Raw genomic sequence first — 22,025 nt, forward strand, 5'->3', positions numbered from 1 at the left:
GATTGGAATTATTTTTATAATATCAACACCTTGCTAATAAAAACAAATACATTTAAAGGTATTTTAACTTTCTTCCAGTTATATTTTAGAAAAATATATTTCTCAATACAGTGCTGAATGGTAGACGTGTTCCCATCTCCTCAGATGTATGTTATGGTGTCTGTAATAGCCAGAAAGCCAGTGTCTAGCCCTTTCGAATAGTCTTGACAGTCCTTAGCTTGAAGAAAATATCGATGTGTATTTTAAATTTCAAAATACTTCAAATTGTTTTCCGTCTTAGAGAAGTAATCAAAAGTTCACACAATAAAACTTGTTAGCCAAAATATAATTAGGAAAAAGTGCACAAAATTATGTGATTGAATTAGGAAATAGGTAGCTAACATAAAGTAAGATTTTGTCAGAAGAACATACACTTTTTAGAATCATTTATAATTGCGACTGTTAAATTGTTATGTGGTTCTCTTTATTTGTTCATTGAATACCAGTTGTGCCAGATGCTCTTGTTATGCCTCTAGTAACACTAATTTTCTTCAAAATTTTAGATTATACTTTTTTAATTTCCCAAAATTACTTAAATAAGTGACAGGAGTACCACATTTTATCCAAAAAATGTAGATTTTGTTCTGTGCCTCGAAGGTCAAATAGTTTAGGTTTTCTCAAAGTGAAAGTTTCTTCCTTCTGAGCCAGATCTAATCATTTAAGAACATGGAAGTCGTAAGAGGAAACATCAGGAAAATAGAGAAAGATATTTGAGTAGATTTGATGGATACTGGATTTTATGATATTCAATACTAACCTCTAAGTTGTATTTTTTAATATAAATAATAATAAAAGGAATGAGAAACTTCTTCCAGAAAAAAAAATGCTTTGGATAATATTTACGCAAAACTTGCCAAATCAAACAACTGCTGAAAAGTATTATGATTTTCTGTAATTGTAAACAGTTTACAATTTGCTCTTCTTTGACTTTGGCACATTACTATGTATTTTTAATTTAATCATCCTGTCTCCTAAGACCTACTTTTATCATTTTATAAAACATGGCAAATTTTTTGGCAGCTGAAGTCCTTACACATTTTTCATCTTTTCACTGATGACTTTATAAAATGTAGAAAAATACAGAAGTAATGAAGTGATTTATTTATTTCAACATTTGACCCAACTTATTTTAATTTTGTTATTTAAGTCTAATAACAGTGGATGAGATCTCCTAAAAATAGAATGAATATTTGTCAGGTATTTACAGATCACTGCTCCTGTCCTCAAGAAGCTTACCAACTAGTAGGGAAGACTGACATAAATGATTCCAAATGAACATATTTGGTACTATAGTTGGGATGTGGACAGGTAGTGTGGAAACTTAAGGAGAGGCACCTAGCTCCCCTCTGGGCTGCTGTGAGTCAATAGAGAAAATTGTGCAGGTGTTGGCAAGCCAAATAAGAGGATCTGCATACAAGGCAGAAGGAACAGCATGAACAAAGGCCTGGAAGTGAAAAGCAGCTTATTAGGGATGTATATATTAGTGTGTTTCTATAAGCTGTTTGGTATTATTAGAGTACAAAGGGAGAGAGAGACTAGCTGCAGGTTATGAGACTAAAGAAAGAAACAGGAGGGTCATGATGACAGTCTTCCTATGGTAAGTGATAGGGAGCTATTGAAATGTCCAAAGTAGAAATGTGATCACTTGTAGATCACTTTAGCAGCATTGGGGAATATGAAGTCGAAGGAGACAAGAGCAAGGGCATCAGATAACACTTGTGATGGTAGTTCAGGAGAAAAACAGTAGATCAGAGAACTATTCAGAGCTAAAGGTAGCAAGATTTAGTGATTAAATATGATAGGAGAGGGAGAATGGGAAATCTAGAAGAATCTCCAGCTTGGAGGTATGAGTGACTGGGAAATATTTATAACTTGGATAGAAAATACAAGGATTAAGAAGTTTTAGGAATGTTAATAATTAACTGGGCTTTGACTTTGCTGAGTTTTGAGATATTTATAAGAAATTATAACCTAAAGATTTGAAAAATAAAGTTAAATGTCAATATCAAGGCTACAGATTTAATTTTGCAAATGATTGACAGGTGTTTGTTAAAACCATCACCACAGATGCCACCTCCAAAGAATAGGGTGACTATATATCAAAGTTTGTTTGGGATAGTCTTGGTTTACACCTGCTATCCCAGAATAGTAATTATTTGTCCTTTTTCACTCTTGAAGACATCACATTAGGATCATAAAAATTATTTGGTCCTATTACCTAAGGTGGGTACATATGGAAAGAGAACATGGGCAAAGGTGAAACTGGGTTTAACATAAGCATTTCAGAGGCACCAGAGGAAAAAAAGCCAAGGAAGAGCTTAGCTTGTGTTGTAACCCCAGAGAACTGTCTAAGCCAAGCAGAGAGAAAAAGGTCAGGAGTGCCCAGGAACAGTAACACAAGGCTAGAAAAGTCCACTCACTTTGGGAACTGTGGAGGGACAGTGATCGGATACCTTTGCCAGGGTGGATTCAATGGACTGGTTGAGCAGAAGCTGGATTATGGTGGGTTGAAGAATGAATAGACAGTTAAGAAGTACAGTAGTCTTTTCTTCAGCTTTTTGTTGTTGGTTTTTTTTTTTTGTTTTTAATATATGCATTACTTTTTCAACTGAAAAGATAACTAAATAAAAACAAAGAATATGGAGATAGCAGATATAGAGGGATCTTTGAGTAAGGAAGAAGAACGATGTAGCTAGAGGACAGTACAGGGGCAAGGAAGATTGGATGGCTGTCCTTAGACATTGGAGGCAGGGCAGAACTGATGGAGAGGTTTACTTCTCAAACCAGTCTGAGTTCCTACTTCAAGAATCAGCACTAGTTTTCCCCACCCTGTTCCATGAATTAGATCTATGAAAAAGCCAGGCATGGTGGCTCGAAACTGTAATCCCAGCATTTTGGGAGGGCAGGGCAGGAGAATTGCTTGAGCCTAGGAGTTTGAGACCAGTCTGGGACACGTGGTGAAACCCCATCTCTACAAAAAATAAAATTTGGCCGGGTATAGTGGCTTGTGCCTGTAGTCCCAGCTACTCACGAGGCTGAGGTGGGAGAATCATTTTAGTCCAGGAGGTCAAGGCTGCAGTGAGCCGTGGTTGCGCCACTGCACTCCAGAGTGTGGGTGACAGAGCAAGACCCCGTCTAAACAGAAAAAAGATCTATGAAAAGAGAAAATATCTTCTTTGTTTTGAAGCTTTCACTTGTTTATTGTCTCTTCTTCACACCCCACCCCTAATCCCTATTACCCAGTGAGAGACAGGATTTTGTCTGTCTTGGTTTCCTTCTCATATACCAGCATCTAGAATTGGGCCCAGGGCATAGTAACTCTCCAGAAAAATATTTTTTGAGTAAAATAACTGAGGAAATAAGGGCCCAGAGGCAATAGAAAAGAACTGGGTCTGGAGTCCTGTGGAAGACTGGCTGTGGAACAGGAATGAAAAGCTGGTGCTGATGCAGGAAGAAAGCACTAGGCTGCTTTCACAAGTAATCTAGTTCATAGGTGGAGAAGACAGAAAATGGAGGAATTCCATATCTGATAAAGGAGGAAACAAGGTTATCCACTATGAGTGAGGCAGAGTAGGGTTAGTGGTTTGTGGGAAATGACTTGGAGATGTGATAAAGATAGCTGATTAAGAGCCAAGAAAAGCCATGTGTAGCTGTTGAAGATCCTACAGAGACAAACACTGGGAAGCGGTACCAGGCCTCAAAAAAAAAAAAAAAAAGAAGTAGATTGTGATCCAGGCTTCCAAATGAATTAGGCAGGACTAAAGGGAGATAGGAGGGTAGAGGGTGTTGAGTGTATTTTAAAATAGTGGTTTAAGATGTATAAAGAGGGAAGCACAGCCAGGAAAAGATTAGGGAAAATTGAATGTATCAAAGAATTGGGTGAGGTAGAGCATGAGAGAGCTAAATGCATACAAAGTCGTGGTCAGACATAAAGCAGTTCTAGATCTGCTTGGTATGGTTGAAGTACGTGAAGGAGAATTTAAGTCGCTTGAAGACCAAGGGATTGTGAGGAAACTGGGGTTTTTCTTTAGTTCTCCATGGACACTTCACCAAGGATACTAATAGGAAAAGGCGTAGAAAGAAATGTAATGAGCCTGGCACCATAGCCTCAAATAAATGAAAAAGAGTGACCAAGAAAACAGCTTTTATTGAACCAGTCAATTATTCAGAGTCAACCATTCAACCAGAGTTTACCAGTATATGGTACATAGATGACAGTGATGCAGGGACATGATAGAGGCGTAGAGGCGTGGCATGAACTTCAAAGGAAGAAGTTTTATGAAATGATAGGAAGCAATAGTTTGGAAGTAGAATCAAGGAGCAAGGTGGTCCTCCACCTCACATCTGGAGATTGCAGAGTCAGCAGTGACTCTGGGAGGGTGAGGCTTAGAGGGAAAGACATTGTTCCCTAGAGAAAAAGATTGAGATAGAGGGGAGCAGCAGAAAGAAAAGGGATAGAGAACCAGATTAGACAGAGTTGCATGGAATGTCAGTACTAATTAGATGAGCTTATCTTTTTGGCCATGGTCAAGAACTGAGAGGAAGGTAGACAATTTGCCAGCCCCAGCTTTCCAAATAAATCATTGGTGTCAAGTTTTTATTTCATGCCGGTGGATTCTGACTCATAATGTCTTGCTGGGGCTTCCAAAGTGGGGATGTTCAGTTACACTTAGTAGTTTAAATCTCATTCATTCAATAAATCTTAAGTGAACACCACTGTACCAGGCTCTGAGCATTACATATGTTCTTTTGGAGCTAAATTTGTAGGATGCTCAGAGGATGTTTCATCTGAGGGAAACTAAAAGAGCCTTCCTTCCGTGATGACATTCCTTCCTTGGGGTGCGTATCTCCTAGGGATTCAGTGGATGGGGATCAAAGGGTCTATGATCATCCTGATAGTGTGCAAAATATTGTGTAGGTATGCCCTTCTCTGGGTCAAATGTCTATAGTTTTCATCAGTTTCTCAAAGGAATACATGCCCAAAAAAATAGATAAGATTCACTGCATCTAGTCCAAAATTCTGATTTTGTAGGCACAGATAATAAGGCCTGTTATGGGCTGAATTGTATCCCCCCCACAACAAAAGATATATTGAAGTCCTAACTTCTAGTACCTGAGAATGTGACCTACTTTGGGAATAGATTGTTGCAAATGTAATTAGTTAAGATGAGGTCATACTAATCCAATATGACTGGTGTCCTCATAAGAAGAAGGAAATTTGGCAACAGACATGCACAGAGGGAAGACAATGTGAAGGTACACAGGGAGAATAAAGCCATGTGAAGACAGCCAGAAGCAGAGGTTGGAGTGATATTATCTACAAGGCAAGGAATGACAAGGATTTTCAGCCATTACCAGAAGCTAGGAGAGAAATAGGAAACAAATTTTTCCTCTTCAGAAGAAACATGCTGCTAACACCAGAAGCAGGAGAGGCAAGGAGAATTCTCCCCTACAAGTTTCAGAGGGAACATGGTCCTACCAAAACTTTGATTTTGGACTTCTAGGATTCAGAATTGTCAAACAGTAAATTTCTGTTATTTTAAGCCACCCAGTGTTTGTTACTTTGCTGAATTATATGGATTAAAATTATATACAGAAAGAAACATTGAGCAATAAGGAAATAATGTGAGAGTAATCATGAACCATTACTCCTGTAATAGTTTATGAATGGCCATACCCCCACCACACTATTTTTTAACTGACTTATTTCATATTGTAAGTCACTCTTGTGATTCCTTGCTTCCCCTGGCTCCACTTACTTAAATCTTACTCCTATTTTCAGGCCTAGGGTGAGGTAGCCTTTTTCCCAAATCTTTTCCTATTATTCTAGCTCTCATTGATTTCACACTTTGCAATCCTATAAGACCATAATCAATACCACTAACTAAGTGCTACATTAGTCATACTCTATTTTACACTTTTCCATAGTTATTGTGGGTGTTGGTCCTAGCTCCTCAACTAGATAGTGAGCTTCCTTGGTACCAGAACCACATTACAATTCTTTCCTATCGCTAAAAGCATCTGAAGCTCTTCATGTGCTCAGTTAATATAGTACTTGGGGTAATGCCAGGCCAAAAGGTACCATAGAGACCTTGGAGGGGTGGATTTGTGTGCTGTGATTACTAAGAAGACAAGTGCTAGTCTCATTCTTAGAACAACACAAATAAATAATGATTCTTTGAAAATATACTTTCAGCATAGCTTCGTCAAAGAAAGCATGGCCTACTTTTAAAACTAAGTAGCTGAAATTTTCACATCTGTTTTTTATTCATTTTATTTATTTTGTTTTTGACTAGTATCAAAAAACATGGTCTCTATTTTAAACATAACATACCTTTTATTTGTCTTGTAAATTGCATTAATAGCTAAAACACTATAAAAAACATTGTCTCTATTTTAAACATAACATACCTTTTATTTGTCTTGTAAATTGCATTAATAGCTAAAACACTATAAATCTATTTATAGATTTTCCTTTTTTTTTTTTTTTTTCTGAGACGGAGTGTTACTCTTGTTACACAGACTGAGTGCAATGGTGCCATCTTGGCTCACTGCAACTTCCACCTCCCGGGTTCAAGTGATTCTCCTGCCTCAGCCTCCCAAGTAGCTGGATTACAGGAGCATGCCACCACACCCAGCTAATTTTTGTATGTTTAGTAGAGACAGGGTTTCACCATGTTGGCTAGGCTTGTCTCGAACTCCTGACTTCAGGTGATCTGCTCACCTCAGCCTCCCAAAGTGCTGGGATTACAGGCATGAGCCACCACGCCGGGCCTAGATTTTCTTAAAAAGAAAGTATTTCTCAAATATTTATTGCCTTTTTAAATGTACTTTCTCTTTGAACACCATAAATGGAAAAGTTTCCTTCTTGGCACTTCTACCCACTCCCTGCCTTGTTTTTTCAGCCAGCGTAAGCATGTTACAATACTCTACTATAATTTTCCTCTGTTTTTGATAGGGATTTCTTTAGCCATTTCCTGGCCTGGCATGGCATGGCAGTCATGGCCTCTTTGTGATTTCAAATATTATTCCTTTTGATTTCATTTTAGATCTCTACTTATTCTTCAGCCACTGTCTGTTTGTCTGCCAGTGTTTCCCTCTGTCCTAACCCAGAATTTCTATTTCTCTATTTTCTAGTTAACAGCATGTTCAATGTCATATTGATGTCAAAATGCATTTATTTCAACTACGAATTGTATTTATTTGTCTTTTCTGGAAAAGCATTGCTTAACAGTGATTACAAATTTTAAATCTCATGGTAATGTCACAAAGTTTTATCAAAGCACAAATTGATAGTCTTATTTTTGAAGGAGTGTTTAAGCACTTCCTGACTACTAGCTCTCTTCCTTCTGAGACATAAAATGGTGTCAGTTGTTTTTATGATTATATCAGATATTTATATTAATGTACTCTGTTACAAACACCGTTTATACTATTTTATATCTTAGTTTAACAGTCTCCTCAAGTTTCACTAAGAAAGGCTGATATACCATAGTAGCACATTGTCTGTTATTTTGGGTTTCTTTTTTAATGTTTCCTTTTTAAAAAAAATTGAATTATTGAATTGGATTTTAAGAAAGGTTCTAGGTTCAGCACAAAACTAAGTGGAAAATACAGTTTGCATATACCCACTCCCCCAGATACCCATATTCTCCCCCACTATCACCATCCGACATCAGAATGATACTTTTTTTTTTTCTTTTTTGAGACGGAGTCTTGCTCTGTCGCCCAGGCTGGAGTGCAGTGGCACAATCTTGGCTCACTGCAAGCTCCGCCTCCCGGGTTCACGCCATTCTCCTGCCGCAGCCTCCTGAATAGCTGGGACTATAGGCGCCCGCCACCACGTCCAGCTAATTTTTTGTATTTTTAGTAGAGACGGGGTTTCACCGTGTTAGACAGGATGGTCTCCATCTCCTGACCTTGTGATCCGCCCATCTCGGCCTCTCAAAGTGCTGGGATTACAGGTGTGAGCCACCACACCCAGCCAGAATGACACATTTTTTACAGTTGATAAACCTGCATTGATACAGCATTATTGCCCAAAGTTCATACTTTTACATTAGGGTTCAGTCTTGTGTGTTTGGACCAATGTATAATGACAGGTATCCATCATTATAGTATCATACATACAGCAGTCCCTCCTTATCTGCAGTTTAAGTTTCCACAATTTCAGTTATCTGATCAAAAATCTTAAATGGAAAATTCCAAAAATAAAAAAAAACTCCTAAGTTTTAAATTGTATCCCATTCTGACTAGCATGATGAAATCTGTAGCCATCCCACTCTGTTCTGCCCTGGACATGAATCTTCCCTTGTCCAGCATATCCACACTGCATAAGCTGCCTGCCCATTAGTCACTTAATAGAAATCTTGATTATCAAAGCAACTGTTGTTGGTATCACAGTGCTTGTATTCAAGTAACCCTTGTTTTACTTAAAGCCCTAAAGCTCAAGAGTAGCGATGCTGGCATATTGTTATAATTGTTCTATTTTATTATTAGATATTGTTGCTAATCTTTTACCATAATTTATAAATTGCCTAACTTATAAATTAAACTTTTATCATAGGTATGTATGTATAGGAAAAAGCATAGTACATATAGGGCTGAATACTATTTGAGGTTTCAGGTATCCACTGGGGGGTCTCAGAACACATCCTAAAAATCCTCTGTGTTCTGCCTATTCATCCCCTGTCTCCCTCTAATTCCTGGAAACCACTGATCTTTTTACTGTCACAATGTCATATAGTCAGATGAATGAAGTCTGTATCCTTTTCAGATTGGCTTTTTTTCCTTAGCAGTATGCAGTTAAGTTTCCTCTTGAGTCTTTTCATGGCTTGATGGCACATTTATTTTTAATGCTGACTAATATTCCATTTCCTAGATACAATACAGATTGTTTATTAATTCACCTACTGAAGGACATCTTGATGACTCCCTCATATACAAGTAAGACCTCCACCCACTTTTCTCCTTCCATACATCCCATTTCTCCTAAGCTCCCCTGCCATAGGAGCCACTCAGTATCTGCCTTTGTTTGCTTCCACATATTGTTGGCCAATACCTCACTGACCCTAAAGTCTTCCATTTTAGCAATTATCACAGCCCTTAGTATGTATCATTATTATCAGCCCTACCCTGGGTTGCAGTTAATTTTATGTTTCTCTTCCACTGGAATGTGAGAGAAAGTTGAGATTTTAAAAATTCTTTTCATGTCTTTAGAACTTAACTCAGCATTTTAAATAAAACAGGTATTTAATAAAAATATTAAATGAATGAATACAGTCCAACACACAAAAAAGATATTGTCAGCACTTCTTAAATACCTTGTGTACTTCAGCCGTTTTTACTGACAATGTATATTTCTGATTAAGGCACTAAAAATCACAAAACACAGTGAAATAAGGTGTATGTATGTCTATTTTCAGATATAACTAATTCCCAACCTATGGTTTTCCTTCATTTCAATTTAAAATTAAGAGAGTCAAATGTATGAATCAGGCTTACTGATTATTTTCTAAATCTTAATCTCCACCAATTTTTTCAGGCTTCATTTCCATGACATTTTACAGATGCAGAGGTAGAACTTGGGCTTTGATTCTGAGTACTTACCTTTCATTACTACAATAGTGTTCACAGTTTGCATTAAAAGACTTTGTTTTGGCCAGGTGTAGTGGCCCATCATGCCTGTAATCCCAGCACTTTGGGAGGCCAAGGTAGCAGGATCACTGGAGCCCAGGAGTTCAAGACCAGCCTGGGCAACGTAGTGGGACCCCTGTCTCAATTAAAAAAAAAAAAAAAAAAAGAATTAGCCAGGCATGATGGCACATGCCTATAGTCCCAGCCACTAGGGAGGCTGAGGTGGGAGGATCACGTAAGCCCAGGAGGTCAAGACTTCATTGAGTTGTGATCATGCTACTGGACTATAGCCTGGGTTGACAAGAATGAGATGTGTCTCCAAAAAAAGAAATTTTTTTTTTTTTTTTTTTTTTTTTAAGAGTCTCGCTCCACCCGGGCTGGAGTGCAGTGGTGCGATCTGGGCTCACTGCAACCTCAACTTCCCGGGTTCAAGTGATTCTCCTGCCTCAGCCTCCCAAGTAGCTGGGATTACAGGCACCCACCACCATGCCCAGCTCTTTTTTTGTATTTTTAGTAGAGACAGGATTTTACCGTGTTAGCCAGGATGGTCTCGATCTCCTGACCTCATGATCCACCCACCTCGGCCTTCCAAAGTGCTGGGATTACAGGCGTGAGCCACCACGCCTGGCCAAGAAAATTGTTTTTACACTGTATCATCTCATTTTATTTCCTCAGTCGATAAGGAAATAGAGAAGGTGGAGAAAACAGAAGCCTGTGCACTTAATTGATATCCTTCAAAGTTCATAGTACAAACGGCATTCCTGGAGCTAACATGCCGTCATTCTGACTTTTCTAATACAGTGATCTTTGCTCACACACCAGCCACTGGCAATTCTGCACTTATATACTTGCTTACTTACTGCCTTCCAGTTGGCAGCACTATATATTTAAACATAGAAATTACTGAGTAAAGACCTCTTATGTTATTGCTTGATCTCTTATTAAATGAGATTCTGTTTAAAGTGTATTAAGTGGGAAAAGTAACAATTGTTTAAATCTTTTTCCAAGCCCAAACAGTGAACTACTCTGAATTTGAGATTGTCCTCTTTCCTAAAAGTGAAATTAAAAGTCTCATATTATTCTGCACAAAATCTGCTAGAATAATAAGGACTTACCAAAGAGTATCCAAGTGTTTACATAAGAGTATGTGTTGGTCTTAGGTTTCAAGGATGGTTGTTGTAGTGATTGAATGGTGCTCAGAGAGGCAATTGTCACAAAGCCAACTGAGGAAGAAAACCCAGAAGGACAAAATCTTACAAGGGTTTTAAACACTAGACTTAAACCACTTTTTGTGGAGGATATGACTGTGTTTTATTTTTGGCTTTCTCCAAAACTGAAGAGAGTAAAATTTTGTTGTTTCTATTTATGTTTTATACCCCAGCCTCCCCCTGACCACTTGTTTTCTGGTCCATTGGCAATCACGTTTTGTTTCTTGCCATTTGTACTTAGGAAAGTCAAAATAGTAAGGGCCTTTAAATAAAGGTGAAGATGCTGCAGGCAGTAATTATGTGTTTTTTCCTGCATGTAGTAGGCTCTCAACAAATATTTTTTTCAGAGAGCATTACATTTATTGAATGCTTTCTCTATGCCAGGTGTCTGGCAAGGCACTTTCATTACACATTGGCTTTGTTTTCAGTCAAGTACAATTAACTATGAGAAAAACTTTTTCCTTTTTTAAAAGAAAGAAGATTTTCTTTTTTGTTAACTCATTTTATTTTATACTTAATCCATGATTATTTGTTTTTATATGCCATTTTATAGCTTTTTATAAACAAGAATTTATGCCTATTTCTAAATATTTGCTATTCTTGGCCTTTGACACTGAGGACTTTTTTCAGTTTATACCAATATCCCTGTCATGAACTTGCTAAGAATGTAGGAAAGTATAAGACACAGTGGTGTGTGAGGCTTTCAGTCTACACAGACCCAGGTTCAGCCCTGTCTTTGCCCTTTCAGGATCTCTGCAGCCTTGGCTGTGTTGTTACCTACTCTGCACTACCTCATCTATAATAGAGAGTCAATGATAATGCTTTCCTTAGGGGGAATTAGGAGGACTCATGAGACCTTTATAAAATGTGTGACTAGTTTTCAGGATATTATAGGTACTTGGTGATAGGTATTTTTGGGGGGTCGGGCAAGAAATTAAAGAAAGTCTGTGTAGAGTTTCGTGTTTTGTGGTAGTTTTCAGTCTGTTTTATTATGTTGAGAAAGAAAGTATATCTCAATATGAACTTAAATAATTTGAAAAAGTATTGCATGTATTTACAAATGTTACAATTGTAAGTGTGGTTAGTTTTGAATTATGCGTAAGTTATTGATCCACATTGCTTTAAACTTTCTCAAAACAGTTACTTTTTCTGCATATCATTACTGATTTCACTTTTGGTTTGTTTGTACCTGCTGGAGAAACTAAACCATCTCTTCAGACCACTCCAGAATAGTTGTGGGGCACATAAAGGTTCAGACAGAGAAGTCAGCTCTGCCTCATGTGGAGGTAATGCTATTCATCAAGGATGAATTGAGCAAGATGGGGAAAGGTACCACATAGCAGCTGGCCCACTCTTACAGAAACCCTGTAGATAAGAGTAAGCAGGATGGTCTCTATTTTATAAATGGGAGAAATAAAGTTTCAGTGAAGTTGGGCAGCTTGCCTAAATTCACCATATTATAAGTGACTAGGCCAGTGATCTAATCTAGTTCTCATTCCAAATCCATTATCTTTTCTTAGGTACTACTTACCTTTGCTTTTACCTTCCCTAAATCAACTCTTTAGAATGTGCCTTCACTATTTTGTTTTTAAAGCATAAACATACTTCATTTCAAATGTAGGTAGATACCAAAACTCAATAATTTTTCTTAATCTTTCACTTCTTACCTCATGTCTCTGCCCTGCTCTGATAGAATAAATATTGGGGAAAGAACAGTATTACAGATTAGTTTTTCATGTTCAATAAAAGTTTACTGTGAAGTTCAAAACTAAATTCTTATTGTGTCCAATCCTTACTAGTTTGTTTTTAAATCAGCTTGTGTAATTCTTTTCTACCTAGTTTAAACTGGCTGTAGTTATTCAAAAAGAGATTTAATACTTAGCATATCTAATTGCAAATTAAGAGTATTTCTAAGAGTGTGGGTTTTCATTAGCAAATTAGAGATACCATTATCTGAAAGCAGTGAACTTATTTGCTGTTATATTCCTAGTGCAGGTACCTAGCATAGTCTCTGGATATCTGGCATTTAGTAGATGCTCAGGAAATGTTCATTGCATGCAGTGATTGGATGGATGGATAGAAAGATGAAAGAATGTTAGCTTCCTCATTTGTTTTGGAAGTAGAATATTAATACATTATTTGGCTTCCCTTATATATTTTATAGCTTCTGATAGCTTCAATAGTTTTAACAAGTTGTAATAACAGGATTATTGCTCTGGTCTCTATCTATCTATATGTTTATATCTAAATCAGTCTGCTCTACAGGAGTTCAAGACCAGCCTGGCAACATAGCAAGAGCTTGTCTCTTCAAAAAACTTAAAAATTAGCCAGGCATGGCAGTATGCTTCTCTAGTCTGTAATAGCTACTCCAGAGGCTGGGGCAGGAGGATTGCATGAGCCCAGGAGTTTCAGACTGCAGTGAGCTGTGATCATGCCACTGCACTATAGCCTGGGTGGCAGAGCAAGACCCTGTCTCTAAAAACACATAGTAAATAAATAAATAAATAGTCAATCAATCAAGCTTTTCTGGAGACTGGGTTATACTGATCTTCTAGTATACTTAAAACTACTTCACTAGAGTAGTACTAATACTTTACAATCTGCATCCATTATGTCTCTTGATTTTCAAAACAATGGCCTTTCAAAACAAATGTCTTGTAATAGAGTACAGACTCTGCAGCTAGACTTTTGGGTTTCCAGTCTTGCCCCTCTAGGGAATCACTGGTAACTTGTGCAAGTGACTTAACTTCTCCAAGTATCAATTATTGCATCTGTAAAACAAAGATAATAATTGTACCTTTATAAGAATGTCATAGAAATTAATTGAGATAATGTAGGTAAAGTTCTTAGCATGTGGCCTGGCTACAGAAAGCTTTAATAATTCACTGTTATCTTAGTCATATTAGTAGTAATAGCTGCTTGATATTACACATCTGCCCTTCTGGGCTGTAATTTTCTCCAGCGTAAGGACTCAGTTTTGTTTATCTCTATGTGCTCCCCTAGCATAGGGCCTGTCGTGAATGAGGTACTCAGCGAATAATTATTGGATTGAATGAAGCAGTCAAATAAATTTTTTCAATCAAAAAGTTTTTTTCCAAGTGACTAAACTTAAGCTCACAGAGGTTACCTGAACTGGTTTTAAACAGCTGCTATAAATCAGTCTCATAGATTATATCATTTAATCTTTAGGCAACTCGATGAAAGGTTCAAATAAAGCCCCAGGATTCAAACCCACATCTGTGAGTAATGAGATCAAAAACTTTTCCACAAAATTTTCCTGCCTCTTTAAAAATATATAAGAATTCTTTCTTGGTCAATTACTAATATATAATTATTTTTGAGTTATAAGGTGAATTGATTAAGTCTTAATTACTTGCTAGATCTCAAAGAAATCTGTACATAAAACCATTATACTGTTCTCAGTATCTTAGCTTTTTGAATTTCTAGAGAAAAAAAGGACAGCAGGTAACTGAAGGTAAATATGAAAAAATGAACAAATGAGAGTCTGAACAGATACAGAAAGGGTAGGATAAGTGAGTGCTTTACAAATGAAAGCAGATGTATGAAATTACAAGCTGTCATAGCAGCAATGGAAATGAAGATGATAAAGTGGTTCCTTACATAGATTATAATTATTCATTTTGCCCAGTCCTGTCTCCTTTCCCCATAGTGCTCATAGGAGGGGGAGAAGTAGGAAGTTATAGCAAGAAATGGTATTCCAGCAGCAGAAGAAAAAATAATCTAAAAATCAAAGATATTTCTAATTATAAATGTTTGGTTTTTGATTTGTGTTGTTTCTATTGAATCACAGTTGTTTTCTTATGGAACATTTTTCAAGTAACTGATTAGTGAAAAAGCTTCAGTTGCAACCACAGAAGTTAAAACTGTAAAGTTTCTTCACAATCAGTGCTGTGGAGGCAGTCAGTGTGGTTCACAAAGCAAGCATTGTTAATGGGCCCGACTCTGACAGCAGTGGCAGATAAGATTGTCAAGAAGTAAAGTAGTTTACATAGACCTGCCTGAAAAGATGTGTTTAATAATTACACCCATAATTAGGTTGATTTGAAAAAAAAATTAAATGACAGGCTACAGAACACATTTAGACTTAACCTATGACAATTTTGACACTTTTCCTCCAAGAAATGCTGCTTAGGTATTCTCTCCCTAAATCTCTTGTTACCTTTAGAAAAACAAATAATTAGAAGAAATTCTACTTTTTTAAATTTTGAGTTATATAATATTTACCTATACAAAAGAAAATGTAACAAGTTATAATGCATAATAATCAAGGTAAATATTATTTCATGAAAATCTTAAACTGGTTCTTTTCCATTCGTATGGCTTTTATTACTAATTTCTAAGTAGAAAAACAGGAGACATTTAAACATAGCCATATAAATGGCAATAAATATGCACAGTTCTGAGAATTTATGTTGCAGATGTACACATATCTGTATGTGAAGTTCTTCTTTCCAACACCCCCTGAGGTTAAGTGCTAATACATTAGGTAGCAGTTAACAATACAATGTGTTCCTTCAAAGGCAATTTGGTAAAGATCCCTTCTTCCTACTTCCTTTTATCAAATCAGTTGAGTTATTGGTTTGCTTTCATTGACTCTTAAGTTGTTAGTTTTTATATTCTCAGCAATGCAGAATATCTTAAATAGTATTGCATCTGAATTATTTTTTCTTCTTATTTAGTGATCTCTAGTAACTACCAGACCTGTCTCGGCCTTCTGATGCATTACCCATTCATCGGGGATGTACACTCACTGATTCTTAAGGCTCTGTTCCTTAGAGACCCAAAGGTAAGCTTCCCCAGTAGGGTATGCATAATTTTAAGTTGGGTGAAAAATAGGCTTCTCTGTGTAGAGTCTAAGAATTCCGAATGTGGAATTTGCCTAATGGTAGATGAATTGCCTAATGGTAGCATTTGCCTAAAGTTGTAGGCCAAAACCCACATACCTCATTGGCCGGCAACTCAGCAGGCAAATTAAGTGGACCTTGCCATGAGAAACTGGAACACATGTCTCTTTTCCCACAGAGGACTATTCTATGCTTTTCCCCTCCTCACAAGTCAAGGAAATAGTTGAGGAACTACCTCTCCTTATAGCCAAACTGTATTGTTATTGGTACCCCACACAGGGGTTGATTTATCCAAGTAGAACCTTGGGGGCCATATGAAGATCAAGAAAGTGGCTTTATACAAAGGACCAGTTCTATAAGAGTGGATACAATGAAACACTAAATTATTTCATATTATGATATGTATTAATATTTCTTATTTGGGGGGTTAAGAGTAATCTAATAAAATAAAGATTTAAACAGACTTTAACACTGATTTCTCTATTTGAGTGTAAAGTAATTCACCAAAATTTTCTTTACACTTCAGAGAAAAAGTGTGCTCTTTTACAACTAATGTTATATTTCTTGAAAATAAGAACATTTAATGATCTAAAAAAATCTGTGAATCCTTGCTACTTTTGAGCCAAACAAAAATATTGGAAGAAGTATAAGAGAGAAAGCTTCAAACACGAATATCAGAATGCCAGGCATTGGATGGTAATCCCAGCCTTTGGCTCTTTGGCAACCCTCCCAACAGTCATGTTGGCAGTTGTCGAACTGTCTCTGAGTCAGTCAGTCTGTCTGTGGGTTCCATTGCCAAAGCTCTGTCTGATCAACTTGGGCCTCCAAGTTTAATGTAAATTTAGATTCTAAAGGATTTCTGTCCTTTCCTTGGTTGTTGACTTCAACCTTTTATTATATCCTTTATTCTTTGATTGATTTAAAAGAATTCACTTCCTTATGCCTATATCTGTTCTGTAAATTTATGAACTTTCATATCATTTCTCTTACACAAAGCAGTTTCATTAAGCATCAGAAATATAATCTATTATTTCTCCAATGTATAAGGAAGCATACTTTTTTCTGGTAAGGCTTATGAATCTGACTATGAAAATTGAAAGTTCCATATTTATATTTTGTGTACCTATGTATTTGTAAGTTGTGTGACTGTATACTCCCTATCCCCCCAAAAAAAACCCACAAGATGACAAAATATCTGTAAAATAAGACTAACGAATGAGGTTACTGGTCAATGAGGTATGAGTTTTGATCTACAAACTTATGGCAAATTCTGTCGGCTTAGCATTAGGAATTTTTAGAATCATACAGAGTGGAAAACATTGCTAAAATAGCAATTTGAAATTTCTACTTGCATGATTTGTTTGTTTTAATTGAAGGAAGAAATGAATATGTTATCAAAACCTTTCGATCTTGGTAATTTTTCCCTAGCTAAATATGGTTGATGTTTCTGTGAATCACTCACTCATCCAGCCTCAGAGTTCTTTATTCTAAGTTCATCAGTGTTTATTAGTGGAACCTAAATGCCTTTCATGTTAGTATGATTTTAATGGAGTACTTTTTATCTCAGTAAAGTCGTGTACATATAATGAAGCAAATTCTATAAGCATTAAAATATAGATTCTTTAAGGTTGAAGAGAAAAAAATAATAGTGTATCTAAAAAAGGGAATTCCCCACCTTCACATTCAGAGTCTTACCAAGTAAAAACATGATCAGTACAATGACCTTAAACTGATATTCCTGAGACATAAAAAACTGGGCATGAGGAGAGAGTCATATTTAAAAGGCTCAGTAGAATAAGTTTATGGAATGATGATATCTATAGGAAAAGTAAAGAAAGCTATGTAGCCTTTGAAAAGAGGCTTTCAAATGGCTAACCCTGCAAAGTGGTACATACAGTTAAGTGTATATGTGGCTGACTCATTAACATTATTTTACAGATTTTAAGTAGTAACTAAAGTCACTTGACACGTGTTAATATGGGCCTGTGGCAGTGTAGTGTTCTGTAAGGAACCTGAGTTAGGAATTGGGACCTTGGGTCAAACCTTGGCTCTGCCACCAACGTCTTCATTATTTTGGAAAAATCATGCTTGCTGAGCCTTGGGCTTCTCTTTTGTAATATTTGGAGGTTGAATTAAATTGTCTCTGATGACCTGTGTAAGCAGAACATCCTTTGTCTTTGAAGAACTGACTTTTTTTTTTTGAGATGGAGTCTCGCTCTGTCACCAGGCTGGAGTGCAGAGGTGTGATCTCGGCTCACTGCAATCTCTGCCTCCCAGGTTCAAGCGATTCTCCTGCCTCACCCTCCTGAGTAGCTGGGACTACAGGTGTCCACCATCACACCTGGCTAATTTTTGTATTTTTAGTAGAGATGGGGTTTCACTATGTTGGCCAGGATGGTCAAGAACTGACTTTGAATTGACGCAGGATCTCTCTCAGTCACTCTGCCAGCTGGGGACCTCCACAGAAGGCAACATTCCTGCCCAGGGCCTCACTCAGCCCTGGGCCTGCCGCAGGAGGCACCCCATCCACTCGGCCCGCCAGACCATGCCTGGTTTGCACACCAGCCCAGATCCTGTAGCTGCTGTGACTATGTGCTCAGGTGCCAATGGGAGGGGGTGCGTGAGCAAGTGAATGCAGGGTCTGGCCAGCTGTTCTGAGTGCCAGCACAGATGCGTGCTCCATGCAGGGCTTGCAGCTGGACCAGGTGTATTGCAAGCCACTCCCGTGGTAGACTCTGGCATCCAGATGAGGGGAACACAGTGGTGCCCAGGCAGGGGTGCCCACAACCCCGAAGCCCCAGAGGGGATGTTACAGCATGCTGATTAGCTCATTTAGTCCTTCTGTCTGCAGCGCAGTGGACTGCAGCGTGTTAACAGCTCTGTCAGTCCCTTGCCTCACTCCGGCTCATGGCTCCGGGGCTGGTTCGGCCTTGCTGCTGCTTCCCATCACAAGGGGTCGCAACCCTCTGCCAGCAGAGGGTAGAGGACCACAGTTGTTACAGTCTTTGGTGTACCCATGTTCAGTGGATCCCGAGTTCTGGTCCTGCATCCAAGAACAAGATCATGCTGAAAATTGAAGGGTGAGGAGGGTGGAGAAATATCTTATTGAGTGATGAAATAGCTCTCACTGGAGAGGGCTTGCAACGGTGTTCCTCTACCCGGAAGTTGGGTGTTTTCTCTCCATGTGGCTAGGTCCGGGGCTTTTATGGGCTCAGAATGCGGGAGTGTGTGCTGATTGGTTTGTGAGTATGCAAAAAAAAGGCTAAAACAAAGGCACCACTTAGAGATGGGCACAACAGTGTAAAAAACCAATTAGGAAAGGTTAGGTGTATGTAAAATAAGTGAAGGGTGGGGATCAATCAGAAAAGCATGACAAACAGGAAGACAGGTTTTCAAACCAGTCCATGGATTTACCCCGGGACTTGTAGCTAGGCTTTAAACTATCTTTGGCTGGAAGGTCAGGTTTCATCGGGGACCCATCCCTGTCTACTTAGGATTCATCTGCTTCCTGCCACCATTACAATGAACTAACGAGGTCCAACCCAGTGCTGCAAAAGTAAAGTGAGAAAAACAGCAAGTTTATCTATTTTATAGAAATCCACAAGTGGACAGGGTTTTCAGTGTTGTTAATGTCAGTTATAAAGTCATAAAAGAGGCTATTTATGCTAAGGGGGAAAAAAAGAGGGAAAGATGGTACTAGTACCCCTGCCTATAGCCTCTAAAAATTCAGACATCATAGTGCTTTAAATGTTTTCTATTAATAGCAACAGTGAAACACTCAAAATACTGTAATCATTCGTGAATCACATAGATCAGAGTAAGTATATAAACACACAATTCTCAATGAAATTAACTAGTAGAAAGATGAGATTTGAGACATGAAAGCATTCTTCTCCATTTCCTAGTTTCATATGACAGTAGTGTTGAATGCTGCTAACAGGTTCAATAAAACAAACAAGGAGCTCTGAGCCTTAGTAGGTTCATTGTAAACCTTCAGAAAAGCACTTTATCCTACCATCATCCCTAAATTGCTCAGTGGAGAATACATTCTGCAAGTATAGCTTGAGACACAAGGTTCTAATTGTTTTATATCAGAGATAGTCTTTACTGTGGAAAGATTTCTTATTTGAATAGACAGAAAAAAGTAGGCCTAAAAACCATAATAATAGGATCATACTCCTTCATAGTTTTCTAAGCACTCTGACATTAATCAACAACCCTATGAGGTAGGCAGAGCAGGTTATCTTTCCTCACTTTTTTCAGTAGGGAGAGGTTAAGTTTATGTGGCTTTCCCAAGGTCAAAAAGCTCATAAGTTCCCAAGCTAGCTAGAGTGGCATCATGACTGTTCTATCTATTCATTCCCTCCTCGGATTCCTGGCGTCTGTTCTGCATTCCCCATGAAACAATTTTCAGGTTCACATAGGACATGTCCTCCTTTGAGTTCCCACAGCACCTAGTATATAGGCATGTGTGTTTTGTAAGTTATTACACCTTAGGACTGGATCCTGCTCATTTTTTAGCACTCAGCTTTATGTCCTGCATATCTTGGTATAAAGGAAATAATGATAGAATTGATTTCTGATTCAAGTGCCATGCCTCATTCCAGTTCACCACACTGACTCTAATCTAGTTGGACATCACTAATCTAGCATATTTCTGGAACCCATGTTCACATTCCACAAAAGCCACAGCCAATGGTATATTTTTCAGCTGCCATTTTTATCAAGATAGTGAATTAATTATACAACTTGAACTTAAAGAGCATCTAGTTCCTTAATTTGCTATATATCAGAATTATTTAAAATCCTGTTACTACTGTCATATATTATGGAATACAGAAGACATAGCAAAGAATCTAGTTAATTTACTTGCCTTAGGCTGTCAGAGTTTTAGAACTGCAAAGAACCTAGACAGTCTTATCCAGCTTCTCCTTTCATAGATGAAAAAGTGAGAACAAAGATGAAGCTTAGAGACTTATTCAAGGTGACACAGCTTTTTAGTGGCAGACCAGCAGTTGAACCCCCATCCTCAGACCACCTTTCCATGCAGGAGCTGTGGCTTTATTAGTTTTAAAAATAGTGGACCTCTACTTACATATTTCTCATACAAATTCTTCATCTGTAATAAATGAAATTGCCATATATGTAAGTGGCCCAGGAACTAGCTGAAATTTTTGAAAATGTATGCCTTATGAAGACTGGATATCAAATATCTGTTTTTAGCATCCTATACTCTGCACATGGTAAATACAACTTCTGTACTTAGCTCTTCAGACCACAGCCCTAATTCTCATTTTCTTGACTTTATCATATTAGAACTGCTAAGCAGATTTCCAAAAACAATCCATGAGATGAAGTTAGAGGGATAGAAGGAGGACAATCTGAAAAATATGAAGTGATTAAAAAACATTGTTCTAGCTAGTTGTTCACATTCAAAAAAAATTTTTAAACCCAATTAGAAACAAAAGTCATAGAAAATGTGAACATATTGTGTTCCTTAAATAACCAGATGTTCTTTCCTTCCTGAAGGCAGTAAGGGCTAGGAAAAAAGGTTTAAAACTATTGTTTTAAGTTAACTGTGAATTTTGCAAATTTGTTTTTACCCTTTAGCAAATAAAATTCTAATACAGAAACATAAGCAAAGTAATTTTCATTTTTTGGTGTTCTCTTATTTGTGTTGTGTGTTGAAATGTTAACCTTGTCATAAAGACTTATTACAAATGAAATACAGTACATGTATTACCATTTTAGGTTATGCAGGAAGAATTTGACGGCTACCGTTTGTTTTGAAGACTAGAATATTTGGGAAAAAATATTTCTAGTAACTTTGCAAGCAGTCCTTTTAGCATTGACTGTTATTGTTTATGGAAGAAAATTTCTAGAAAGAAGAATTTAATTTCATAGTCATTCTTGTACACAGAAACACACTATTAAAATATAATGCACAATGTACAATTCTTGGCCAGTTCTGATTTGGTTCTTGCTTGAGGTTGTATTAAATTTTGTCTTTTTAAATTATAAAAAGTCTGAATTTCAAATTTCAAATTGTGTATAGGTACTTAAATTTTTACTCATTTAATTCCAAGAAATCTCACTATACATACAACATTTTTGTCAATATCAAATAAATAACTTTAGTAAAATGTCATATCAAACTTGAAAAGTAGTGGATGGATCTAAGCCTGCTGCCAGTCAGGTGACAATTTTAGAAAATGTTCCTTTCCTTAATGCCATTGTAATCTTTTTCTTTCTGAGCAATAAAGAATCTAAAAACCAC

General features: G+C 37.3%; 1 protein-coding gene across 50 annotated transcripts in view; it reads left to right on the plus strand.

Annotated features, from left to right (window-relative positions):
* Nucleotides 1–22,025, plus strand: part of TBC1D5 (TBC1 domain family member 5) — a 599,895-nt gene that overhangs the window by 447,630 nt on the left and 130,240 nt on the right. For all 50 annotated transcript variants that reach the window (XM_054482838.2, XM_054482837.2, XM_063662139.1 and 47 more), the window contains one exon: nt 15,584–15,690. In XM_054482838.2, coding sequence (XP_054338813.1) covers nt 15,584–15,690 — 107 coding nt within the window. The remainder of the gene's footprint in view (nt 1–15,583; nt 15,691–22,025) is intronic.

This window comes from Pongo pygmaeus, chromosome 2, assembly GCF_028885625.2.
Source record: "Pongo pygmaeus isolate AG05252 chromosome 2, NHGRI_mPonPyg2-v2.0_pri, whole genome shotgun sequence".
Taxonomy (NCBI): Eukaryota; Metazoa; Chordata; class Mammalia; order Primates; family Hominidae; genus Pongo; species Pongo pygmaeus.